This window comes from Agelaius tricolor, unplaced genomic scaffold (genome assembly GCF_023055355.1).
Source record: "Agelaius tricolor isolate 1412-34295 unplaced genomic scaffold, bAgeTri1.0.p SCAF_6, whole genome shotgun sequence".
NCBI lineage: Eukaryota > Metazoa > Chordata > Aves > Passeriformes > Icteridae > Agelaius > Agelaius tricolor.
In genome coordinates, this window is record NW_027269266.1 from 46,062,086 (window position 1) to 46,085,269 (window position 23,184).

At 40.0% G+C, this 23,184-nt stretch overlaps 1 protein-coding gene across 4 annotated transcripts in view; it reads right to left on the bottom strand.

Annotated features, from left to right (window-relative positions):
* The window catches only part of ELMO1 (engulfment and cell motility 1), a 303,457-nt gene that overhangs the window by 250,160 nt on the left and 30,113 nt on the right, over positions 1 to 23,184 (bottom strand). For 3 of the 4 annotated variants that reach the window (XM_071429658.1, XM_071429656.1, XM_071429657.1), the window contains exon 3: positions 3,732 to 3,881. In XM_071429658.1, coding sequence (XP_071285759.1) covers positions 3,732 to 3,809 — 78 coding nt within the window. In that variant the 5' untranslated portion in view covers positions 3,810 to 3,881. Of the gene's footprint in view, positions 1 to 3,731; positions 3,882 to 4,232; positions 4,332 to 23,184 lie in introns of those variants that run through there. The other variant, XM_071429659.1, reaches the window with a different exon arrangement.

The following is a 23,184-nucleotide window of genomic DNA, read 5'->3' on the forward strand; positions in this document are numbered from 1 at the left end:
TAAGACACACAAGTGGATTTGAATGGGATAAGCCAAAATAGATGTTGTTCCCAAATCTCCATCTTGTGTCTCTCCTGGAAGCTGCTTCTCCTGCAGCAGGAACAGTGTGACTGTAAATCCACAAAGTATCCAGGTAACCTAAAATGAGCATTGGCTTACCTAAAATAATTTGTGCTGTAAAAAACCCCCAACAGCAAAGAATTATACATAATGGGCACAAATTAAAGCATGCAGGCTTTCACTGAACACAAGAAATAACACCCTCTTATGAAATAGCTATTTCTGGGACAATCAAAGAGAAGACAGGATAGACTAGCCAGCATCCTGGTTCACCTGTCCAGACCCTGTGCAGTCCTATTATTAACATCTTCTAGAATAATCAGCCAGAAGATTGAAGAAAAAGATAACAGACAGTCAGCAACTACCATTCATTTCTTCCCCAGACTGCATTGCTAAAAAGCCCACAAAAAGATCCCAATGCAAATTCAGACACCAGCTCATTTCCATTCCTCCCCTTACAAGACTAAAGCATGAAAGATCAACGCTATACACAGTTCTGAAACCACAATCAAATCTTCATATTAAAAATTAATTTTGGGCAGCGTTTTAATATTGGCAGTACAGATTTATGGAGGAGGGAAGAGTCTGGATGCTATTTTTCTAATTTATGATTGAGGAAAATGATGGAACTGGGGGGGAAACCCAAATAAACCCCAAGTATTCTGGAAGAGAGTAAACAAATTCAGTCAAGTCCATCTCTAAAGAAGAACATGATTTAAAATCAGTTCTAATCCATACAGGCATCAGCCACCTGTGAGGTTTACTGCAACTTAATTAGTTCCCACCTGGTAAGAGAGAGAGGGCAGTAAATAAGAGACAGTTTTGCCCCTCCTTGTTTAAAGCAACTTTCCAAGAAAAAAGCACTTGTGAAACCCTGATATCAAATACTACATGTCAATGAATGAGCAGAAATTTTTCTTTACATTCATTGGAAGCAGGCACAGAGGCTAATTCCAAAAGGCACTTAATTATATATCAATTTTTCTGGCACAGAATCTCTCTAACTGAGTGAGACTAATTTTGCATGATTAAATTTTAAACCACCATTGGTGAACCCAGGTTAACAAACCTATAGAAATGCAGTGGGAAGCCTCAACTTGAAAAGGCTCTGTGCCTCCTGAAGTCCAAGTTGTCAGAAGTCATGCAGGGGAGCGTAAAGTTTAATAACATTTGGTGGAAAAAATACTCATGAGCTCTTTTAAGGCCAATGCCTGCCAGTACACCACCATCAATGGTTCTGGTTTCACAGTGGCATTTCTTCACTTTGAAAATATTTTACTCTCTCCATTGCTAAGCAAAACATGTATACACGCAGCAAATAAATTAGGATAATGTGCAACTGAATATAAATAAGTGCTTCTAAGTATATGCAATGAGCAACCTTAAAAAACCTCCCAGGTTTTCCTTTGATTTCTTATATGGTATTTGTACTTCAGTTTTTGGAAAAGCCTCCATACCCTGAAAGATAAAACACTTGTGTCACACTACAGTGATGGGGGTCTGTTGGGGTTTTTTTTAAGTAATTTTATAGTGCTGTTCATTTAAATTCTGGTTTTCTTGATGGTAAGAAAGAGAGAGAAGAAACCATTATGGGAAAGATTTTGGATTTTCTGAATATATGTCAAATGGTGACTGAATGAGCAGATGCCACCTGGGACACAGGCACTGGCTGCAGTGTCTGGTCAGTGGGTAAGTCATTTCTCTTTTCTGTCTTCCTCCCCTTTATCATCTCCGACAGCTAGCCATCTGAGAGATGAATCATCTCCTCCACTACAGCTCTTCCACTGAATAGCTGCTCTAAAGGAAACAGATTGAGGAAAAGTTAGCACTAAGTGAATCAAAGGCAGAGCTGTGTGTTCTGAAGTATGTATCACCCTAGATATTTTCAAGGTTCATTCCCACATTGCTCCCAACCTTGGAAAGGTAAATACGCCTGTTTGTGTGCATGGGGAGAAGGAAGGGATGTTTCTTTCCCATCTTTCCATGTCAGAAAGGGGAGGAATGAGACTCTCAAACTTCATTCCCTCATTTCCATTTCTCTCTGCGTTGGGAGCAGGCTGCTGGTAAAATCTTCTCCATTTTGGCCTTACTTTCCCTCTCGTTCCTCCTCCTACCCATAAAGTGGCTTGATGAAGCTTGCAGATAACTTGGCAGGCTGTGTTTGAGGAGTTTTACCCAGTGTAGTTCAGCATTGATCTTTCTTGTCTCTTTCAAATCTTACATCATAAATTTAAAAACAAGGTACTAGGAAAGTAAGCTAATATTACAGGTAAGGTATGAGGGCTTTTGAGAGTTACTTTAAGATTTTTGTAAATAAAACCAAATAATTTTCATATTATTCTGCTGCTATTTGAAAGGAAACTTCATGATAGTTTTTCAGTTTTGTCCTCACTGTACTTGGTTCATCATGACTAACATGCATCTTTCCCTGAACACAGTGTGCAGTGTCTACCATTTGTTATATAAGAAGAAAAAGTCAAACATTCTTCATTCCAGAAGGCAGAAGATTTCTATGCTTACTGAAAAATTTCAGCAAATGAAAATGGAAAAGCGTGGCAGGTCAAAATTATCAACCTACAAAGTTTGGTTTCACTTGGGAACTCCCTTTTCCTCTAAGGGCGCTTCCAGAATGCTTAAAAATCATACTGCTGTGATTCCAGCCACCCTCTAGTATCATGTTTCTTCAAATTTCACACAGGAATTTCCCAAGCATGTACCACAAAAGGGTTAACTACAAGTGAAACTCATTGCACTGCATGAAGAAATTACTAACCCATTTCAGTAATACATTTTCAGTGTGAATTCAAATGCTCTTCTCTCCGATAGACCTTTATAATGTACTGAGTCCCCAGACACCCCAGGGTCTAAAGCACATTATAAAATGCTTTTCTTCACTCTGAATACTATTTACAGAAATAATAATAATTCTAACCAGGTAACATGCAGCAGGATTTCAAAATGTTAAGAGTAAGCTGTTAAATATTAAAGAGGTTCCTTTTAATATTAATACATGGGCCACAAAAACAATCTCAGAGAAGTCCAGAATATAAAACACGGCCCTTGTATAACTTGTTTTTGTTTGTTTCCCCCACCACAATTCCCTAAAAAGAGTTTTTAATTCATAATTTTGAATTGTTAACTTCTGTACACTGCCTCCAATCTGTGTCCGGGGCCATTGCTTTAGAACTAACGAGACAAACAGAACAACCCCTGAGATTCCTGAACAGAACAACAAAGGTGCTCCTGCTCACAGTGCACCACTACTTAAGCTCCAAAATCTGCACTTGCTGCAGCCATCCAGTACGATTCTACTCCAAATGCAAAGCACTGACTAGAAATTTGAAGACTTTCCACCCAGAGGTAAAACACTACCACAATTTGACAGTTGAAGAAACTAAGGCACAAAAGTGTTAAGTGGGTCACACAAGCAGTAAATGCCTTATTCAAGCAGCTGTTCAGAAAGAAAAAGCAAATGAAATCAGCTAAACACATCAAAAACCTTAAGCAGTAAAAGAGGAAGAGGGTTACACCCCTTATAAAAAACACCTTTTACCCCACATACATTCATAAAAAAATGCACATGCACTGAAATAAATATAAATGCAGAGGAAAACATGCAGAGAACTTATTCATGAAGAGGGCCAGCTGAGCACAGGTACACAGGCACTTACTTGATCTATTTCCATTAACTTGGGGAAGGCACCTGGCCATTCAATCGCCACCTTCACTATATCAGCAGGAGGGGGCATTGCGACGCTGCTGTTCCTCGGAGCCACCACAACTGGACACTAAACACTGCAGAGAGCCTCTCTCATTCACACCTGCAGGGAGAGAAAAAAAAAATAGAAAGAAGAATATTACAGCAGTTCAGGCAGAACTCCAGCACTGCCGCTTCAGTCTCCTACATTTCCCCTGGCTGGGCAGGTGGATGGAAATGTATGTGTGTGTGTATGTGCAGGGGCAGGAGAATGGCACACATTACAGGAGCAAGCACAGGACACAACGCCACGACACGCTGCACAGCTCGACAGCCTGTTAGAAAGATGGCTGAAGCACTGAAATGTACGGTGAATAATAGGCATGCATTAGATTTAAATAGAAAAACTATTTTTAAATATTATTAAATATGCTGGTGGGGGAAAAAGCGACAAACTAAAGAAAGCTTCTGTTACAGTGTCACTCCTGGAGTCCCAGGGAACGTGACCAGTTCGGTTAATGCTGGCGCTTCAGGAGAAGAGATTGCCCAGGAAGTTATGGCCAGGAAACACGGTTTCTTTTAACTATAGCAATGATCTTCTGGGTGTTCACAAATAGATCACTGCACTATAGCAACCAGTATGTCAGGAAGAAGGCAGAACACACAGCAGTTTCCAGATATACACACACACACGCACACACACACACCCTCACCTCACGGATCCAGAGATACCCACATATAAATACTTCTCCATGGTACATTCAGACACGTGAATACACAAGGATGTAGTATACATTCACAGTGACATAATCAGCTACATAACACATCAGAATTCTGCAAGAATATGAATATCAACAGGATCTTGTGTCAAATAGTGTGAACTGTGAATTTCAGGGAAAGAGGAAAGGAGAAGAACCAAACCCTCAGGTTTTGCTGAATTGAAGTTCTGTCTCTTCTGACTCATCAAACTTTATAACCTTCCAACAACAAATGTTTATCAAGAGCGTGTAGTGACTCTCTGGGCTTGCAAACAAAGCTTCTGCACGCCTCTCTCAGCTCGGTGGTGGCAGGACACCCTCTTTAGTAGCAAAGCTTTGCAGTTCCCAGACACAGCAGCCTGTGCACCCTTCTGCAGATGGGGAGGTTCCTGCTGGCTTTGCCAAGCCCTCCACAACAACCCTGGTGTTTCTTGCATGCTCTGCTGAGACCCAGCAAAGCGCCATCATGTACCACAGAACAAGAGAAGATGTAGAAACTCCCAGCGGTGCAGTCCCACTTCTTCTTACAGAAAAAGAGAAGGAAGTGGTGAAAGCATGGAGACGTGTTTGCACATACATCCTCTCAAAGAGTTAAGGCAAGACAGGAGCTGGCTGAGCATACCAGACATCCAAAGACACAAACAGGTAAAGGTTAAAACAGGCTTTGACCAACTTCAGTTGCTGCTTCAACTAAGCTGGGCTAATGACCTTTCTTCAACTGCAGCAGAAGCTGGAGCTCAAGTTGGTCTGAACAAAATTGTGAAATCATCCCTTTATTGGGAAACGTTGTACCTTAGTCTCAGACTACTTTTATAAGTGGGAGCTCATCCAGCCTTGTGGATGTCTCCGTTTTTCCTTCTTTCTGGTGTGGCTCTGGTCTGCTCTGAAAAGGCTCAGCCCTCTGACTCTGCAAGCCCTGCTACATTCTACATAAGGCTCTCAACACATAATATAAAAGCAATTTATGAACTTTAACACTCCAGCAATTTATTTGCAACAATGGCAGTTCTGACGCCGACAGGATCGCACATCACCACAAAGCAAAGCACAAGGCAGTAAATGAGACAATGGACGGTCTATAAATAAAACTGGATTGCAGGAAGTGCCTTGAAAGACTAAACAATGTGATTAAGAAACACTGTGATATTGTCTACATTTGGTAGATGTTACAGGAACAGGGAATAAACACAATTAAAGCATGCAGCTGACTTGCTGGTCATTGAGAAAATCAGACATTTACTTTAGGCTGTCTTCTACCCTGCAGAGCCTTAGCAGATGCCAAGTTCCCACAATTTCTCCCCAAAATATCAAAAGCCCATCATTTGCATCTCCATCCAGTGGTCCCCTTGCTGTGCAGTGCACTGGCTCAATCAATCAGCAAAAAAAAAAAAAAAAAACCCAAAAAATGAAAAAGTATTTTTGGTCATCTGCTTTTTACCATGTTTGAGTCAAACAGCTACTCAGAGGTGATACAACACAGGAGAGGGGAGGAGAAGCGAGGTTTCTTGGCAGCAAGGAGCTGTTAATCCACCTCGACAGTCAATTGAAACTGAGACCTTGGCACCTTCTGCTCCCACACTCACAGTGACGGTGTTTCCCACCTCCTCAGCAGCGCAGTCCTTGGTACTCTCAGCCTGCCGGTGTTGTGGTATTAAGCTGTCTGCAGTGCTTAAGTGGGGCTGACTCACCCAGTGCCTGACCGACAGGCTACTCCCTGCACCCCCTGCCTTGGCACCCCATCCCTGGCAAGAGGGATGCTGGAAGCCTCAGCCAGAGCCTGAATTTGCTGGCCACAACACAAAAAGAGCATCAGCTCCTGCCGGACAAACTTGACTGAGGATAGGTTCAGCTGAGTAAACCATGGTTTTCAACAGTTTTATTTTCCCCCATCATGTTTCCTCTACACTTTTAATGAAGAAAATCATCTGTAGACCACATATCTAAAGAGATAGAAGGGAGACCCATAAAAACTATAGAATCTACCTATTGCACAGGCAAACACATTTTCTTTTGACTGAGAAGAAGTAACTTGTGGCCCAGTACCTTCCCTCCAAAGCTCACAATAAATGCTGGAGAAAAAACACTGATTCATGACCATTGGCTGTAAGCAGAAAAGTAAAACAACATTACACAGCAATAAATTTGCAGAAAACTTCCATTTTCCCATGCACATGAGGGCATTAACCCCAATTCTGCTGTGGCAAGTTGTGGGCTATCTTGACTCATATAGGAAGAAAGGTTTAAGAAAGCAGAGTCAAAGAAAGCTGATGGTAAGTTAATCAAATTCAGCTATGGAAAATAAGCACTTACATTCCAAAGCAAGGTGCAAGAGAAGTCTGCCACAGCATTCAGCAGACAATTTCATTGTGACTAGTTTTAATGTAGGCTAGCAGATCTCCTACATAATTATAATTATTACTATACATATGCTTATACAGTCATAAAACACAAAGCAAAGTGACAGATCTTTAACTAATACAAATGGATGTAGTCCCACTTCTCCCACCAGAAGACCAACTCAAAGATAACAATGTGGTCTGAATGCTGAAAAGCATATAAAGTCATCACTTTGTTTCTGTTTCTCAGTGGCCATCCTAGTCAATGTGCTGACTTCTTCTTTCCTAATTTATATTCTTATGAATCCAGTGCAACATACAAAAGATAATTTAGTTTCATTCTACCTATGTGACAATGTCAGAAACAAATATTCTTTTGGGGGTTTTTTTAAAGACCAAAATTGATGTTCTTGTCATCCCAAAAGAAAATGCTGCAACCTACAGTGCTGACAGTTCAAAATTACCTACTATTTATCCACATGGTACACAGTGTGATAGACACTGCCCAGCAAAATAAGGAAGGCACAAATCCTGGTTTGAAATGGTTCTGATTTAGTAAGCAATTTTCATTATGTGCATGAAGAACTAGAACTGTTTTCAGCTACTTTTTGTTATGCCAGCAGCAGTCAAACAGTGAAAAGGATAGGGGTGTCACTGAAGGGTCTAGTTATGGACTTTTCTCAAGTACAATTCCTTTTTCTCTCCCAGTGGGATCTGAGAAGCATTGACATGTAAGAGCAACTTTCCAACTAATTTTAATAACCTTTATTTTCAAGGCAGAATCTGAAGGAAAGCAGGACGCATGTGCAGGCATGAGTGTATGAAGGGAAGGAGGGAGTCAGAGGAAAAGGAAGGCAAATTCCCATTGTTTTCCCTAATGCATGCAAGGAGATATAACCTGGAGAATGTTTAAGCAACTTACATGCTCCACAGCACACTATTTTATACTTTGATGGGAGAAAAAACCACTACTAAAGCGTGTCTACCACTTGAACATACTTTCTTCCATCAGCATGATTTTGCATAACTATGACAGATCATCCCATTAAAGTGTCAATTTTGCAATTTATTATTATTACCACATGCAGTACATTTATGCATTTCAACCATACTATGAAGGAATTCCTGTGGTCTACTAAGTCAGAGTTATAAACATCCAAGTTGGAAATCAAAGTATGTTAAATTTAATGTAAAAATGCATCAGCACAGATATGCAAGCTCTTGATTTACCTGCCTGGCTCTGAAGGATGCATTCAGCACAAATGTCAGTAAAATAGATATTGAATTTTCCCCTTCTACCTATGCACTGCATGTGGAAAACAGGATTTTATTTGTGTATGAAATTAGTTCCTAGTGGAATTTTTTTTTCCAAACTTGTTATGCAATTTCATTGGCACTTTCCATACAGAGACCTCAAAGTAATTTAAATAACTTAAAGTTATCAGAGCACATCTCTCAAGAAATAAATTCTATTCTTCCTCCACAGACAGAAGAAAAATGCAAGGCTAAGAGGAGCTGTAGGACTTGCAGCTCTACTCACAAATGTAAACAGCAGCCTAGCACAGCTAAATTGTTCTTTTACAGAAGAGAGGTAATACTCAAAGAGCAGGTCAGCTCATTTCACAAACAGCTCGAGTAAGAAAATTAATGATTAGAAAGTGACTGAAGAAATGCCACATGCATTGATAATTTTATAAATAAAGTACGTGTTTCTCCAGCCTGGACAAAAGGCACCACACGCAGCACCTGGAGCTGGCACAGATCCTGCCACTCCTTGACACAGGCAGGTTTTTGCATGGCATTTCTTGAAGGTGATGGGAAAGCAGGGCAGTGAGGGCAGCAGGGCCAAGCAGGATGTGGTGGGTGCTGGCAGGGAGCTGAGCCCTGGCCAGGCCCACAGCAGGAGAGGCAGAGCTCCCTCTGCTCGGCACCTTATGTAAGGAACCACTTCTTGTCAAAGCTCATCAGCTTCCTCTGCTTCGCTCCTGCCGCCCCAGCAAACAGAAACTAAGTGGCAAGTTCAGCTGGAAGGTCCCTCGGGGACCAAGTCTGATTAACGATTTTAGAAAGATAATCCAACGCTGGATTAATATCCCCCAAGAGAGTTATTTTTGGAGTTAAACTGCATGACTGAACAGCTGAGTCTAAGGAGCTGTAAACATGCTCTACCACCTCTACAAGAAATGAAAACAGGGCAGAGAAGCCAGGGGCTGGATGTACACTTTGTGTACATAAAAAGGCTTTCATGTTGCCTTTTTCCTTCTTAGGCATTCAGTGCTATTCACCCCTGAACCAGACAGGAGTCAAAGGCCCAGCAGACCCGTGTCAATAAAATCTGTGGATGTTTTGACACAAATGGAAGATAAAGCTGTACAGAAGCTATGAGCTATACTCTAGTAAGGGATGGGAAAAGGGCAGCAGTCTCCAAAAGCAGGCAACCTGGGTGGGGGTGCTACCCCTCTGCAGCAGCCACCAACACTGCAGGAACGCCTGATCCCCCTCAAATGGCATCCATGGTTCAGAGCAGTCCATCAGCTGGCAAACAGGAACATTTCTTTGATGCTGAACCTTAAGTCTGCCATTCGTAAAGCATCATTAGACCAGGAGTGAAATATTTAATATTATGTTAAAATGAACTTTGGATCCTTCAGGTTTAAATACAGCACCATTCCTCTCCAAAATATGTGGAGACCTAGAATTTGAGGAGATTTTAGGATTATGGGTGTCAAATGTACAGAAAGGGACAGTTCCTGCCACTGGTAAAGCTGCCCAGGAAAGACAACTAATAGTTGTGAGGTTGTCACCTATCTCATTCCCAGCATACCCATAACCTTTCTTCACAATCTCATTCCAAGTATTTTCTCTGTCCACAGTCATCTTGTTCCTCTTTCTGGGAAGCATTTTATATGGTTGAGGTTTCACTATATTTGACAGGCCAGACCAGTTTCAAAGAACACTCTTCAAAACTAGAGAGCAAAAAAAGCTTTAAAGAGTGCTTCAAATGAAAAGGTGGAAGAAAACAAAATAGAATGGGTATACTCAGAATATAATCAAGAAAGCTGTCTGGTCTTGCTTTAAAAGCACTTTGCTTTTAATATCGGAAAAATTTAGGTACTTCTTTAACCTGAACTCCCCCACTTCTTGGAAGATCATTCTCCTTTTACTAAGGAACTCCTAATTACATGTCTGTAATTCATAAGAGGACAAAAAACTTAGTTTTGATTACTCAAGTTTCTATTTCAAGCTTTGTGGCAATTTCATTAATTCACACATAACATTTAGTCAGATAAAGATATTTGTTCACTAAAGACATTAATATCTGAGCTCTTCAAACTAGAGACCAGGAAAGTATCAAACTCAAGTACTCAAAAGACCAATAAATATATAAATTTAATTCCAATAAATAAATAAATAAATACATAAAATACTAATTTTAAAAAATTTATTAAAAAAAATAGATGAAACCAAAATGCACCACCATAAGCCCCACACCAATAGCAATCCAGCAGTCAAACATCTAAGGCTTCACAAAAAAAAGCATGATTTTTCAACCATGCTGAGTACCTGCCTAACATATGAAATTTAAGGACCATGGCAGGTATCTAGTACAGAAAGAAATCAAAATGCTACTCTGAGTAGAAACTGTAATTTAATCTACTTAAACTTTTCACAGTTTGCCAGATCTTGCCCACTTCATTTGGGATTGTTTCTCATCATTTGGCTTGACTCCAGATGTTTCTAAACTGAAGCAAGTAGCAAAAAAATATCCTTTAAAATCCAGTTAAATATAGTTTTCTTTTCCCACTTTTCAGGGTAGCCTCATATAAATAACCTACGAGGTAGAAAGGAAGTAATGGGGAAAACGTGAAACCTCAATTTCAGCAAGACATTGACACTGTGAAACAACAAAATAAAGCAATGCAAAACATTACAGCTCAAAAGGATGGAGGCAATTTCTTTTTTTTGTTTGAGAGGGGGAGAAGGCAAAGGGGTGGTGCTTTTTAATGTTTAAAAAGCCCATTCCAAAGGAGTCCCATGAAACCGAGAACTGATATAACTTCTTATAAAATAACTTTATTACAGGCTGGTTGAAAACTAGCTAAAAAGAAACAGAGAAAGTTGATCAAAAGTGCTGTGAATGTTGAATAAAACTCAAGGGTAAAAAATAAAAAAAGATCACAGTCCTCTTTTCTTCTACTAGCATGATCTGGCTATGGTACCTCATACTTTCCTGGCATGTGGATAAATCATGGGCCTAGAAAGGACACAAAAAAGAGCACCTTGAGTCAAGATGACAATACAGCAGAAACTGAATCAAAACAAGGATAACTGACTATATCCCAGTCTTATAAAGGAGATAACAGATACAAGAAGATAAGCTCAAAGTTGGGGAAATCCCTAAACTTCCTGCTGGAAGGAAGATGAAGCATCAATAAAAAAAACAAAGAGAATTTTTTACCCTGTCAATGTTTATTATACATCCAGAGGAACGAATGGAACTCTTAGGAAGTTAGCAGTCAAATGGAGGAAGAAAGGGCAACAGAGATGTGTGAATGTTAAAGGAAACAACCAAGTTAACTGACAGCACAGACAGGATGTTGAAGGTTGAAACAAACAGCATTATTTCCTAATGTAATCATTCTGCATAGAAAAATCCTACAGAAAAGAGTAATACTGATATTCCACAGTGCATAAGCATAATGCTCATCATAAGTAAGAAAAACAGGAAAAAAAAAGGGTGGATAACTCTTGTGAGTCTGGGAGGGGCACAAAAATGTTGAAGACGCCAGCCTTTTGTCAGGCACTGACACTGTTCTTCAGAGGTGTGCAGTTTTGAGTGCCACAATATAAGAATCATAAAGCTGCCAGAAGCCATCCAAAGGAGAGCTGTGAAGAAGGTGAGGGATCTAGAGGGGAATTCATATGAGAAGCAGCTGAGGTCACTTGGCTTGCTCAGCCTGGAGGAGACCTCACTGCAGTCAGCAGCTTCCTCATGAAGGAAGGTGGAAAGGCAGGCACTGATTTCTTCCCTCTGAAGACCAGTGAGAGGACTCAAGAGAATAGCATGAAGCTGAGTCAGGGGAGGGTAAGGTTGGATATTAGGAAAGGGTTTTTCACCCAGAGGGTGATTGGGCACTGGAGTACTCTCCCAAGGGAACTGGTCACAGCACAAAACTCTGTCTGAGTTCAAGAAGTTTGAGCAGCACTCCTGGGTACATGGTGTGACTCTTAGGGTGTCCTGTGTGGGCTAGGAGTTGGACTCAGGGATCCCCATGTGTCCCTTCCAACTCAGAGCCTTCTATGATACAGTAAAAGATAACAAAAAAAACCAAGAGAAGCAAAAAAAAAACCACCTATCAGTAATCTTGAAGCAGAAATACTTCAATCTGTGCATCAAAACATCTAACAGTCAAAATGCCCCATGTTTTTCTGACTTTCTGGCACTATACATTCTCTGAATCCACCTCTGCAGCCTTCTAGCTCTCTGTCAGTTCACTCTTATAGTCACAAAAATTAATTTGTCCTTAACACTTGTGGACTTCCGAGTTCTGGCTCTCTGAAGGAAATTCAGCAAAACTAGTCAGCATATGGAAAAAACAGTGAAGGCCACTCAGAAAAAAAAATGCATGGCAGGGTTAATATTAGAGACTTTGCCTATAGCTAATATTTGTGGAATAACTTGAGCTATTCTGCATTAAACAGAATGTCAAAACTAAGCCGGAGTTTTAATGGACATTATGAAACTCACTTTGGAAACAGAAATACTAAAGAACAAACATAGACACAGTCACATCCCATAAAAATGACTGTGCATATGCCCATCCTGAGTGCTGGTGCCACTCTGCTTTGCTGAATACTGCTCAGTTGGTTTACCTGCATGCCTGGAATCCTGTTCTGGGGACATCCCAAGGAATATCACCCTCGTTTTCAATACTGACACATACCTTGGGGCCATTGTTTATAATTCTAGATCAAGAGGAGCTTGCATACCTGAACAATCATTTCAGGTATACAGTCAGGTTAACCATAAGATCACTGTAAGGTAAGATACAAGCAAAAAGATAGCAAAGAACACAAGAACAGGGCAAACTCCAGGTTCACACAGCCAGAACACAGATGTGTTTTGGAGGGGTCTGAGAAACCTTTTGGAACAAGTCTGACTGCAAGATATCAGCAGTGCCAATACTGTTCACCCAGCCCATTTCCAGGGGAGATTTGTTCTGCGTAAAGCTTGGTAAACTGCATTAAATGTGACACTTATTAATAAGAGATCCTGGTATTCTAGCATTAGACTATCCTTTACTCATCTCTATACTGCAAAACTGTGAGCAGCAGATGACCCTGTTTGAGCAGGGCAGTTGGCCAGGTGACTTCCAGGAGTCCCCTCCAGCTTCAACCATTCTGTGATTCTCTAAGTACACTGATGTGCTGTCTCTAAGCACTCTTGAAGTCATAGCTTGCCCATCTGTGTTCTAATACTGTGCCTTTTCTGTACTTAAGTGGGCACACCATGAGCAAAAATACTTTCTTTTGTAGCAGGTTGCCTTCTATGCCAAAATAAGATTCTTACAACACACTAAAACCAGCTGTACAGCTTAGGAACAACAATCTCCATAACTCTTCCCATCTTGCATCCAAGACCAGTCATTCAAAGAATATCCCAGACTTTCATAACTTGAACTAAAATTTTAAAGATCAAGGTGGAACTTTACCTCTGACAAGAAAACTGCCATAAAATGTGTTTGTGTTACAGACTAATACATGACATTCAAGCACTGGGTACAATTTGTGGTCACCCCATGATTTTACTGCACTCTTTGTTCAACATTAAAATCTGCATGGCCCAGGGAAAGAGGAAAGAATGATGCAAACATCCTCCTTTATTGGTTTGAGTCATAAGCTCTAGGGAGCCATGCAGTTTAAGCAGCAGACAACAGTTGAAACATTTACTGTCTCTCCCTTTTAGCAGGGACAGCAAGACAGGTAATGAGTTCACTCAGAAATTACAACCCACATGTGAACTTAAACCCCCATTGAATCTAATTTATGCTATCATGCAGGGCTATTAAAAAAAAGGGGAGATGGAAGGGGGAGAGGATAGCCATCACTTCAGCCACTGCAGTTGAAGAAACTTGACTTATGAAAAATACCAGCTTGTCTAGAAAATATGTTCACTTCATTGTTACGGTAAAAAGTCACTATCAATTAAAAAATCTCCTTCTTAGTAGTACATATGATGTGTCTCTTCTATTTCATAAGGAACTATAATTTCAAAGGTTCTCTAAGACTCCTGAGATGACTAGAGCTAATACTCTGTCAAAAGTTGATGACAGCACAGCTGTGTTTCCCTATTGCCACGCTCCGGTTGGAGCTCCTGCTCCAGCCTCGCTGGGAACATGCGGAGTTATGCCAAGAATGAGCAAAACACTCACTGTTTCCAAATTGGCTAATCAACAGACTGAGAGCTTAACCTCCCCACAATACATGCAGACAAGCAACAAGCACTGAGGACTGAACTGTGCCAGCCACATTATTCAGCAAGACGACTCGTGGCAGTTTTCTTCCCAGGAGCCAGAACATCAATTGTCACCGACGATGCTGCAACTCAATCAAACTTCTATCAAAACACCCATTCAAAATGAACAAGCACTTGCTGTGTAATGCTTTACTCTATTATCCTAAAAACAAATAAGAGTGCCTCAAATAACTCCTGCGTGGAACCAACTTGGTTCCATGGAAGAGTTATTGCCCAGCATTTTACCTGCTAAGAACTTAAAATTGCTAACTGCAGAATAGGGAGATGCTGGCAGCAAAAGCCAAAAGAACACTAGGCTTTGCTGAATAACAACATGCATACCTCTAACTTCTAATGTAGCAAAACAAAATAGATCCTCATAACTCTTTCATGTTAAAAATATTGTAATACATATACATCATCCTGAGCCACCATCCTTAAAATTTTTCTGGTCCAAAAAGCTCTCTGAATGGCAAAGTCCAGTTCCACAGCAGATCTGAGGTCTGCTTCCACAATGTCACAGCTTTGCCTCCCTCTCCCCAGCACTGGCACTTGTCCAAGATACCAGTTCAGAGAGATAGAGTGTCTAAAAAGTAACCCACAAAACAAAAACAAAGACAGATTTTTAGGCAGATTAGCCCCCTGAATGCATTCACCACTCACTCACCCAAGCTTCAGGACCACAACAAGCAATGTACAAGGCCAAAGAGGAAAACAGGAATATATCCTGCTCATTTTAAACTTTTTCACCTGTTCAAAGTTCATGGCATACAGCTGAGATTCAATTCCATAGAGAAGAATGATGTAAAAGTATTCAATTACTAAGTTCATTACAGTATGTCTCATTAATTCAATGAGCTGCTTTATAATTGTAACAGACATTAAAAGATTAAAGTATTTGGATTAAATCCAAGTACATTTTCAGTGCTCTGATGATTGCCAGAGTCTGTATCTTCAGAAATACTGAGTAACACCCCTTCACCAAGTACCCTGTGAGAGAAACCATTGTTTATTCTTCTTGCTTTCAGATTTCAGTGCTCCCAAATTAAATTTTCCCATTGCACTTGGGGGTGAGGGGTGGCAAATCTGTTCAGGTAACTGTCTACTTCAGTTTGACATGTTAGAACTGTTTCCAAATAAAGCTGTCAACTGAAGCTGACCATTTTGAACTTCCTGGAGGGCTAACACCTGGCTGGAAAGTCCTTAGTGTGCAAACAGCAACACGGAAACAAAGCCAAACACATAACTCTATGGCACCTTTAGTTTGTAATTCAGCAGTAATTTAACATCATTAGATCTCTGCTGTTCAAGCAGTAAGGGTGATTTAGGTATCAATCACTTTAAAAGAGAATGAAGTCCTCTTTCTCCTCTTCAGTCAAGCATTTCTACTCTGCTGTGAAGACTAAAGTACATCTTTACTGGTTTGGCAGCATGGCAACAACAGCAAGCACAGAGCCTTATCCACTCTCAATTTTATGCAAAATTAAACAGTATTCACAGGTTGTACTGAAAGTACAAGATTTCCAAAAAGCTACAATGCACATCTCTACTGAAAGGATACTTCATTTTCTTCTCATTGGTGCAGTCCTTGAGCTGCATTCTCAGAATCACAGGCAGAGCCCATCAGAAGACGTTAATCTGGAGTAACAAGTGTGATCAGGAAAGAGATGTCCCATTTCCAAAGCTGACAGACAAACCTGCCCTGTAACAAGTGGACTTCCCATCTCTTCCATTTTCCCCTTCTCCTGACAAGGGATTTGGCTGTTCTGTCAGAGCTGGATCTGACTTCCTTCCATCTTGCCTGGAAGATAAATGTGGGGCTCACAATAACATGTTCTCTGCAATATGCAGCTCCCAACTCCTTCTTCTTGATCTGGGCATACAAAACCTCTTAACACAAGGAATAAGGGAAAATATTCTTTTGAAGTTTCCTTTTCACCTGTCTCATTCTCCAAACTCTGGAGCAGATTCCTACGGGCCACACCACCTTCACAAGCTCTTTTGTCAGTGTGTTAAAGAATTTTGGTTTTTTCAGCCACATCTTACCTTGCTGGTCTCATCCACTGTTCCAAAAATTTTTACTAAAACTGGGGGAGGAAAGATTACACTAACTCCAATTAAGGCACCTGAGGAAAATTCTGAAGCAGAAGTGTCCATAGGTAAATATGCTGCATCAGTCCAGGACACAGTCTAATTCTCCCATATAAACAAGTCAGAAAAATGTATTCTAGCATTTGCAAAACAAACCTCTTGAGACACAAGAGCCCTGCATTCTTATTTGACCTTGGTGTCCTTCAGAAAATGTAATCATTAGCAGCTAGGATAAGAGAAAGACCACAAAAAACAAAATTAAAAAAAGCCACCTGAAAATAGACTCTATATCTTCCAAGTTTGTTCCCCAAAGCACTAATTAAAGAGGACTCTCCACTACATGTAGCAATCATGCTGCTTAAATGAACAGAGAGCTCTGCTTCAAAGACAAAGATGCTAAACTTGGAAGCAAGAACACTTGTGTTTAATTTTCTTTTATTCAAAGGCTTGGTGTGTGGCCATGTACTTGCCCTTTGGTTCTCTGTGCCTCCAACCACCAAGTATAAAATGGAGCACCACACTTCCCCAGAGCACTTGAGAGGCATTTAGAGGCTGCAGGAGATTGTATCTAAATCATGCTGACAGATTACTCAGAACAGGCAACTGCCTTATTTATTCATGTGATTGGACAGACTAATCCCCCAGATATTCCTGTTTTTCACCCTTCCCAGCTCCTCAAGGCCCTGAAAGTAGAGACTGGCTTGCCTATTTCTTGCTACAATCCTTAGACTTAATACAACACCTTCCATTAAAACCAGATGTAGAAGTGAAGATGCAGCTTTGGGTTCTGCTGGAAATGGTCTGTGCTCTTTTTGAGCATTTCAGAGCAATTATCCATCAGACAGGGTTTCTCACAAGGATGCCAGATATGCACTCTTAGATGGGACAGAAGAGAGCAAATCCTTTTTTGGCTATATTTATTTTCCAATATGCTTTAATTATCTTACCCTGCCAAATTAAAAGATTCATTTCCAAGACAAAATGGCAAATATACGTCTAGGTGACTACATGCTTTAAACCAAGTCAGCAAGGGAAACTATTTTCCCAGGCAAAACAAAAGCTTCACCATTATTTTCATTTAAGCCAAGACTGAAAGAGCACACAGAACATGCTGTAAGGACTAAGCCTGAAACCTCATTGCCATTTTCTTTACCTGTAAAGCTGTTTTTCCTTACGTTAAGCATCCCCAAGGCACACACAAATGTCTGTAGAGCCAATCAAAATGCAAATACTGTGAAACAGCCAAGGAAGCAACTACTGCTTGTCTCTTTATCACATTCTTCCTTTTACTCAGACTTTCATCATTTAATACAAGTGAACTTTGCCAAGCACCGTGTGCTTTGGTTTTAGAGCACCGAAAGTTTAAGCTGTTCTCTACTCAGAAACAATCTGTCATCTGTTTCACTGGTTCAGCCATTCCTGGCAACTGCCTTGCTTTCAGCATACCCATGGCAGGAAGACACCCCTGTCCTCTCACAGTTACCTCTTTCTGGACCCAAATAATCTCTGTAGTTTTACACAATGGGATTAATGCGTGGCTGCTGGCTACCCCACTCTCCTGCCTTTGCTTTTAATAATTTCATTGCTGAAGTGGAAGTACAGATGTTAAAAGAGACAGGCGCATGACAGAAAACGCTCGCCTCTTGCTTTGAAGATGTGTAACGTGACAGCAAGATGAAAAATCCCACAGCTACGAAGGATGCCAATTTTCTCAGGAACTGTTTCATCTCTAACAAGATCAAACTGAACTATTGCCAGTAAATTGAGGAGGTGCCTGTTTTAACAGTTCCTTTCCTAAATGTGTTACTATTTCCCCTGGTTCATTAACCAACCTTATTCAAGAAAGAAGAATCCTATCTTAAAAGGAAGGCAGCAGGGTAGCTTTGCATGCCACCAGCCAAGTTACCTCTATACTTTTTATTGCTGCTTTCTGTTAGGAGAAACTTAACCATGCCAAAGGTTGGCAGTTTCCTCTAGGAGCTAAGAAGTAAAAAGCTTTGTTGAGCACGTTTTCCTTTTGAGCTGCCACAACACATGTCATGATGTATTCAGCACAGCTATTAGGCTGTGTGTGAGAAGGAAAGGCTACAGGTCCCTGCCACTAAACTGTGGCCCCCTAAATTTTCACATTTCCAAGAATATATTACATTTCTATATAGATGACCAAGATAGTAATGATATCCTTGAAAGGTGTTTTCAAGCACTTTTAGATTAAATGTTATCTAAGGCATGATTTGACCTTGATTTGCTTTTAGATTTTTTAATTATTGACTTATGTGCATTAAAAGTCACTGGAGAAAAAAACATTTGTATTTAAGATTCTATTTTTGACTTTAAAGTGATGACAGTTTAAAGACCCACTAGAATAAGAATGGATTAGACTTTAATGTGCTTTCCTCTCTTTTAGTTCATAAAATTTTCAAATGATCAACTCTTACAAAGAATAGCCACTGTCAGGAGTTTTACCATGTCCTTTTTAACAAGGATGAAGAGGGGAAATATTTGTTTGTTTATTTTTAAACAGGACATTTGTTCATAGAAGAAATCTAAGCATAATACATTTAGCCTAGGCTGTACAATTCATCTCTCTCACCTCTGACCTTTTTTTCTCCTTTTCTTTTCTGACAGTGTTTTATTTCCCTTTACATGACCCATTCTTTAAGCCATCTTCCACTTCCTCAAAGAGATTACAATTCACATACACGCCAACCATTTTTTTCCAGGTGGAGATTTTGTACCAACTGCTGAACTTTCATCTCAGCCAAAGTACATCCCAACTGAGATGCAACAGACACATTTCAACCCTCACCAATATCTCTCTGCACTTTTCAGGCTTTTAAAACACGGGGAAGCAAGACCTTCAACTGCTAATTTGGGAAATCCAGAAGTGCACGTTGATATTTCATCCTTCCTATATTTTTTTTCAAAAATCAAAGATCAAAACAACCTATGCTCTGCAGAAGCCAATTGTGGTGGCTTTTGTAAAGGTTAAAAGTTCAAAAAAGAAAGCTGGTTTCTTCATTTAGCAGCCTCTTTCAACAATACTGATAAAGAGACACTGAAGGGAGAGCTGTTGTGTAGGCATGGCAGCAAGGGGGATGCCATGGAGAGGACAGGTCTAAAATTCTTTAATTCTCTTATTTATGACTCTCTCTTTGACCTTACCCTCTTCAGGGGACACTGTCCCAAATACTAACAACCAGCAATGAGAAAAAGCTACAAGAAACACACATTTCCTGCTGTCTTCCTCAACACTCACAGAGCAAATAGTTCCCAAAGCACACTTCACCCTGCAGCCTTTGGAAAGACATGTCCCAGACACACAAGATGTAACCATGCAAATTATAGCACTTTCTCAAGCTTGCAGGCTCACTATGCCTTCTTTCAAAATCCCCTTCCCGCTGACAGATATAAATCAAGCAAGCAAACTCACTCCATGAAATCAAAACGTCACATGGCCACAAAAGGCTTTTTTTTTGCCTTTTTTTTTTTTAATATTAACTTTGCACATGAGCATAAGCACCAAAAGGAATGCACCAAGCATTATCTTGCATTGGTTTTTCTAATCAAAATACATGGCAACCACAAAAGGAAATGCTTCCAGACCAGTAACGAAGGGACTGATTCATATGCCCCAGAGAACAAGTGCTGAACAATGTCTACTCAGTAAGGTTTCAGCTTTATCCCTTATTAAAATAAAACCACGTGTCTGATCTTTAACCCACTTTGATTTATAAATGTTTCTGCTTTTCAAGATTATGAAAGTAAGTATGAACAGATGAGTTAGAAGAAAACAATCCATCACAAAACCCTTATACACCAAATGCTAGAATTGCCATCTATCTTACTTCCTTTTTTCAAAAATGTGGATTTATAGATTTGAAGGACTCGATCGGAGTTCCAGTTTGAAAGTCACAAAAGTAGACTGAAGCAAGCAACAAAATACTACATCCCAAATGTAACATAGCTTCCACTACTGTACATAAACATCAGTTGGTCATCTGTCAACCAACTAAAATGCCACATGCATTTGAAAAATATTAAAATAACAGCAAGAAAAAATGAAGAGTCCTTTGAAAAGGCCAGAGATTTATCAATTCCAAGGTGTGCATAAATAAATACTCAAATCCAAGAAAAAACTGTGTGGCTTTACATCTCAATATCTTATGTTCCAGACACTTTATGGATGAGAGTTCTTCACTAGAATGCAAATCTGGACTAAAGTCACAATGCAGAACGAGGTTTTTTTTCCCTTTTGGTTGTGCCCCATTGCAGAAGATATTTGCTCTAAATTTTAAAGTGTGTCACATTTTCCACGGGGCATTCAGGAAACTCCTAGCACGAAAACAATGAACAGGATGTTGCAGGTCAGGCTAGAGCTACACTCACTGAATGAGAACATTTGAGGAAGGGGAGGGGGACACTTTGCAGAGTCTTTTATTACTCACCATCTTCCTGGTTCCAGCCCTATACAGGATTTGGTTTTGGGGGATAAGCAAAGCTTGCATGCAGATCTCACCTGGCCAGAGCTATCTCTTGTTTTTATAAGAATTCAATGCCCCAGACGATTTTATATGACACAGAACTACAAAACAGCTGTGACAGCTTCAGCCAGTCCACCTCAGTTCATACTCTTGGACCATCTGTGAACCTATCATGAGCATGTCTGACAGCCAACCTGAACACAGGACAGGTCTGTAAATTTGGGGTTGTTTTTAACATTCCTGCTAATAAAACTATCACTGCTCATTCTTGTAAGTTAGATCTGATCTGATACTACATTGCAACTATCCTGTGCCTGGGAATACCTGGAGCATTAATATTCCCACAGCAACAGGGTAGCTACATAGACTGCAAGAGCAAAACCTGTACGCTGAAGTTTCCTGTGCCCATAGGAGCTCATAGCTGATGCTCTACCTCCTCACTGGATCTTTCCAAATAGGAAGGACTCTGCAGAGTACTTAGTTGGATCAAAGTTTATGCAACTTCCAGAAACACCCCCAGATAAACCCCACGCTCCCAACTCTGCTGGAATCTGTGTAAAAACAGATGCTGTGAGCCCATGGGACTGATCATAGCTCTCATCCTCCCCCCAGCCATGCTGGCTGTAAGATGAAGGAATCACAGAGAACTCTAGTTCTTTAAGCAACTGCTAAGATTCAAAAACCAGTGGCATTTGGGTTTTGAGTAAGCTCCTTAGCACTGCTCTTGCTTTAGTAAAGTTGTCAACTTTGTTTACAACAATGAAGCCCCAAAGAGCTTTTTGCAGCAGCAGCAGAAGCAGCATGGATTTTTAGCTTCCATATTTCAGATCTGCTTTTATTCATCAGACTTTCCACATGGTAATCCTAGAAAAGCAATTCTAATGCAATACTTTCACCATCAAATTGAGAGGCCTAATTTGTGGCTACAGCTGTGGCCTGTTATCTGTACTTCATCACTCCAGCACAACACAAACTCCATAATTCGTCAAACTTCGACATGCCTCTACACCACAACAGCAATTAATTTGCCTCTTCCAGCCTCTGCCATTAAAATAAAACTGCAACATACCACAATCTGAAAATAAAACTAATTCAGTCCCAGCCCTACCCAACCTCTCTATCATTTAAAGAAAACCCCTGCAACTTCAGCATTCAAGAAGTTGGACTTCTGTCAGAATTTTTTTCATTCATATGCTTACTTTTAAAGGTTACTTATAAATCTGACATAGTAACTTCACATTAGCACCTAAACTACAACATTAGCTTTTTACTTGGCAAAAAAAAAATCTTGCCTCATCAAAACAAAAACAAAACATGCTGAAATGTTTTCATATTGGCCTGAAAAACAAACAAACAATAGAAACAAATAAAAAATCCAAGCAAATCTCCACCCAGCAACTACTGCACTACAAATAATTTGAGATTAAATGACAGTTTCAAAGGCAATTCAAAATAAAAAACATCATGCTATAAATCTGCGAATGGGGTTTATTTTGATAATGCTATCAGTTAGGTAAGCTAGGGTCATTAAAGCCCTTTCTTGATAACACAGTAATTGGCTTTTCATATCAAGAAAAAAAGGTTTTCTTCCTTTCATTTGCAAAGAAAACTCTAACAGGAAAATAATATGCATCAGATGGAATAACATTTCCTTGTTCTATCATAAACACAAACCTCACTTCAAAGTGAAGATGATTTTAGACTTGAAATGGGGAAGGTTTTAATCAAAAAGAAAGTTCAAATTAAGCCACTGTGATTTTACTTGAACTTTTATTTACTAAGTTTACACAGCTCCATTGTACCCTTTTGGAAGCAAGTATAGCTCATATTAGTTCTCTCACGTTCCCTGCTGGAGCATAGGGTAAAATCACTTTGATAATCCCCTTAGTAATAAGACTAGAAAACCAGTTGGGAGTCTAAGAAAAAACACACCACTTCCAAAAAAAACCTGCATTTCATAAAGTAATTAAACATTCTGTGCATGTGGCACAGCTATACCCCTCAAGAAGCTCCATGATTTGAGAGTGACCTCAGAATACAAGCTGTGCCATAGGAAGGAGCCCAAACATGGCACACATCCCCTCATAACAGACACACTGCACTGCAAAGCATTAAGGCATGCCATTCCAATTAGCTGGACCTTTATGAGTTTTTCTGAGGCTCAACCAAACAGTAAATGTAGCTGCAGCGACCCTCAAAATTGTAATTTTAAGTTTTCCTAAATGCCTGCTTCAAATCAACT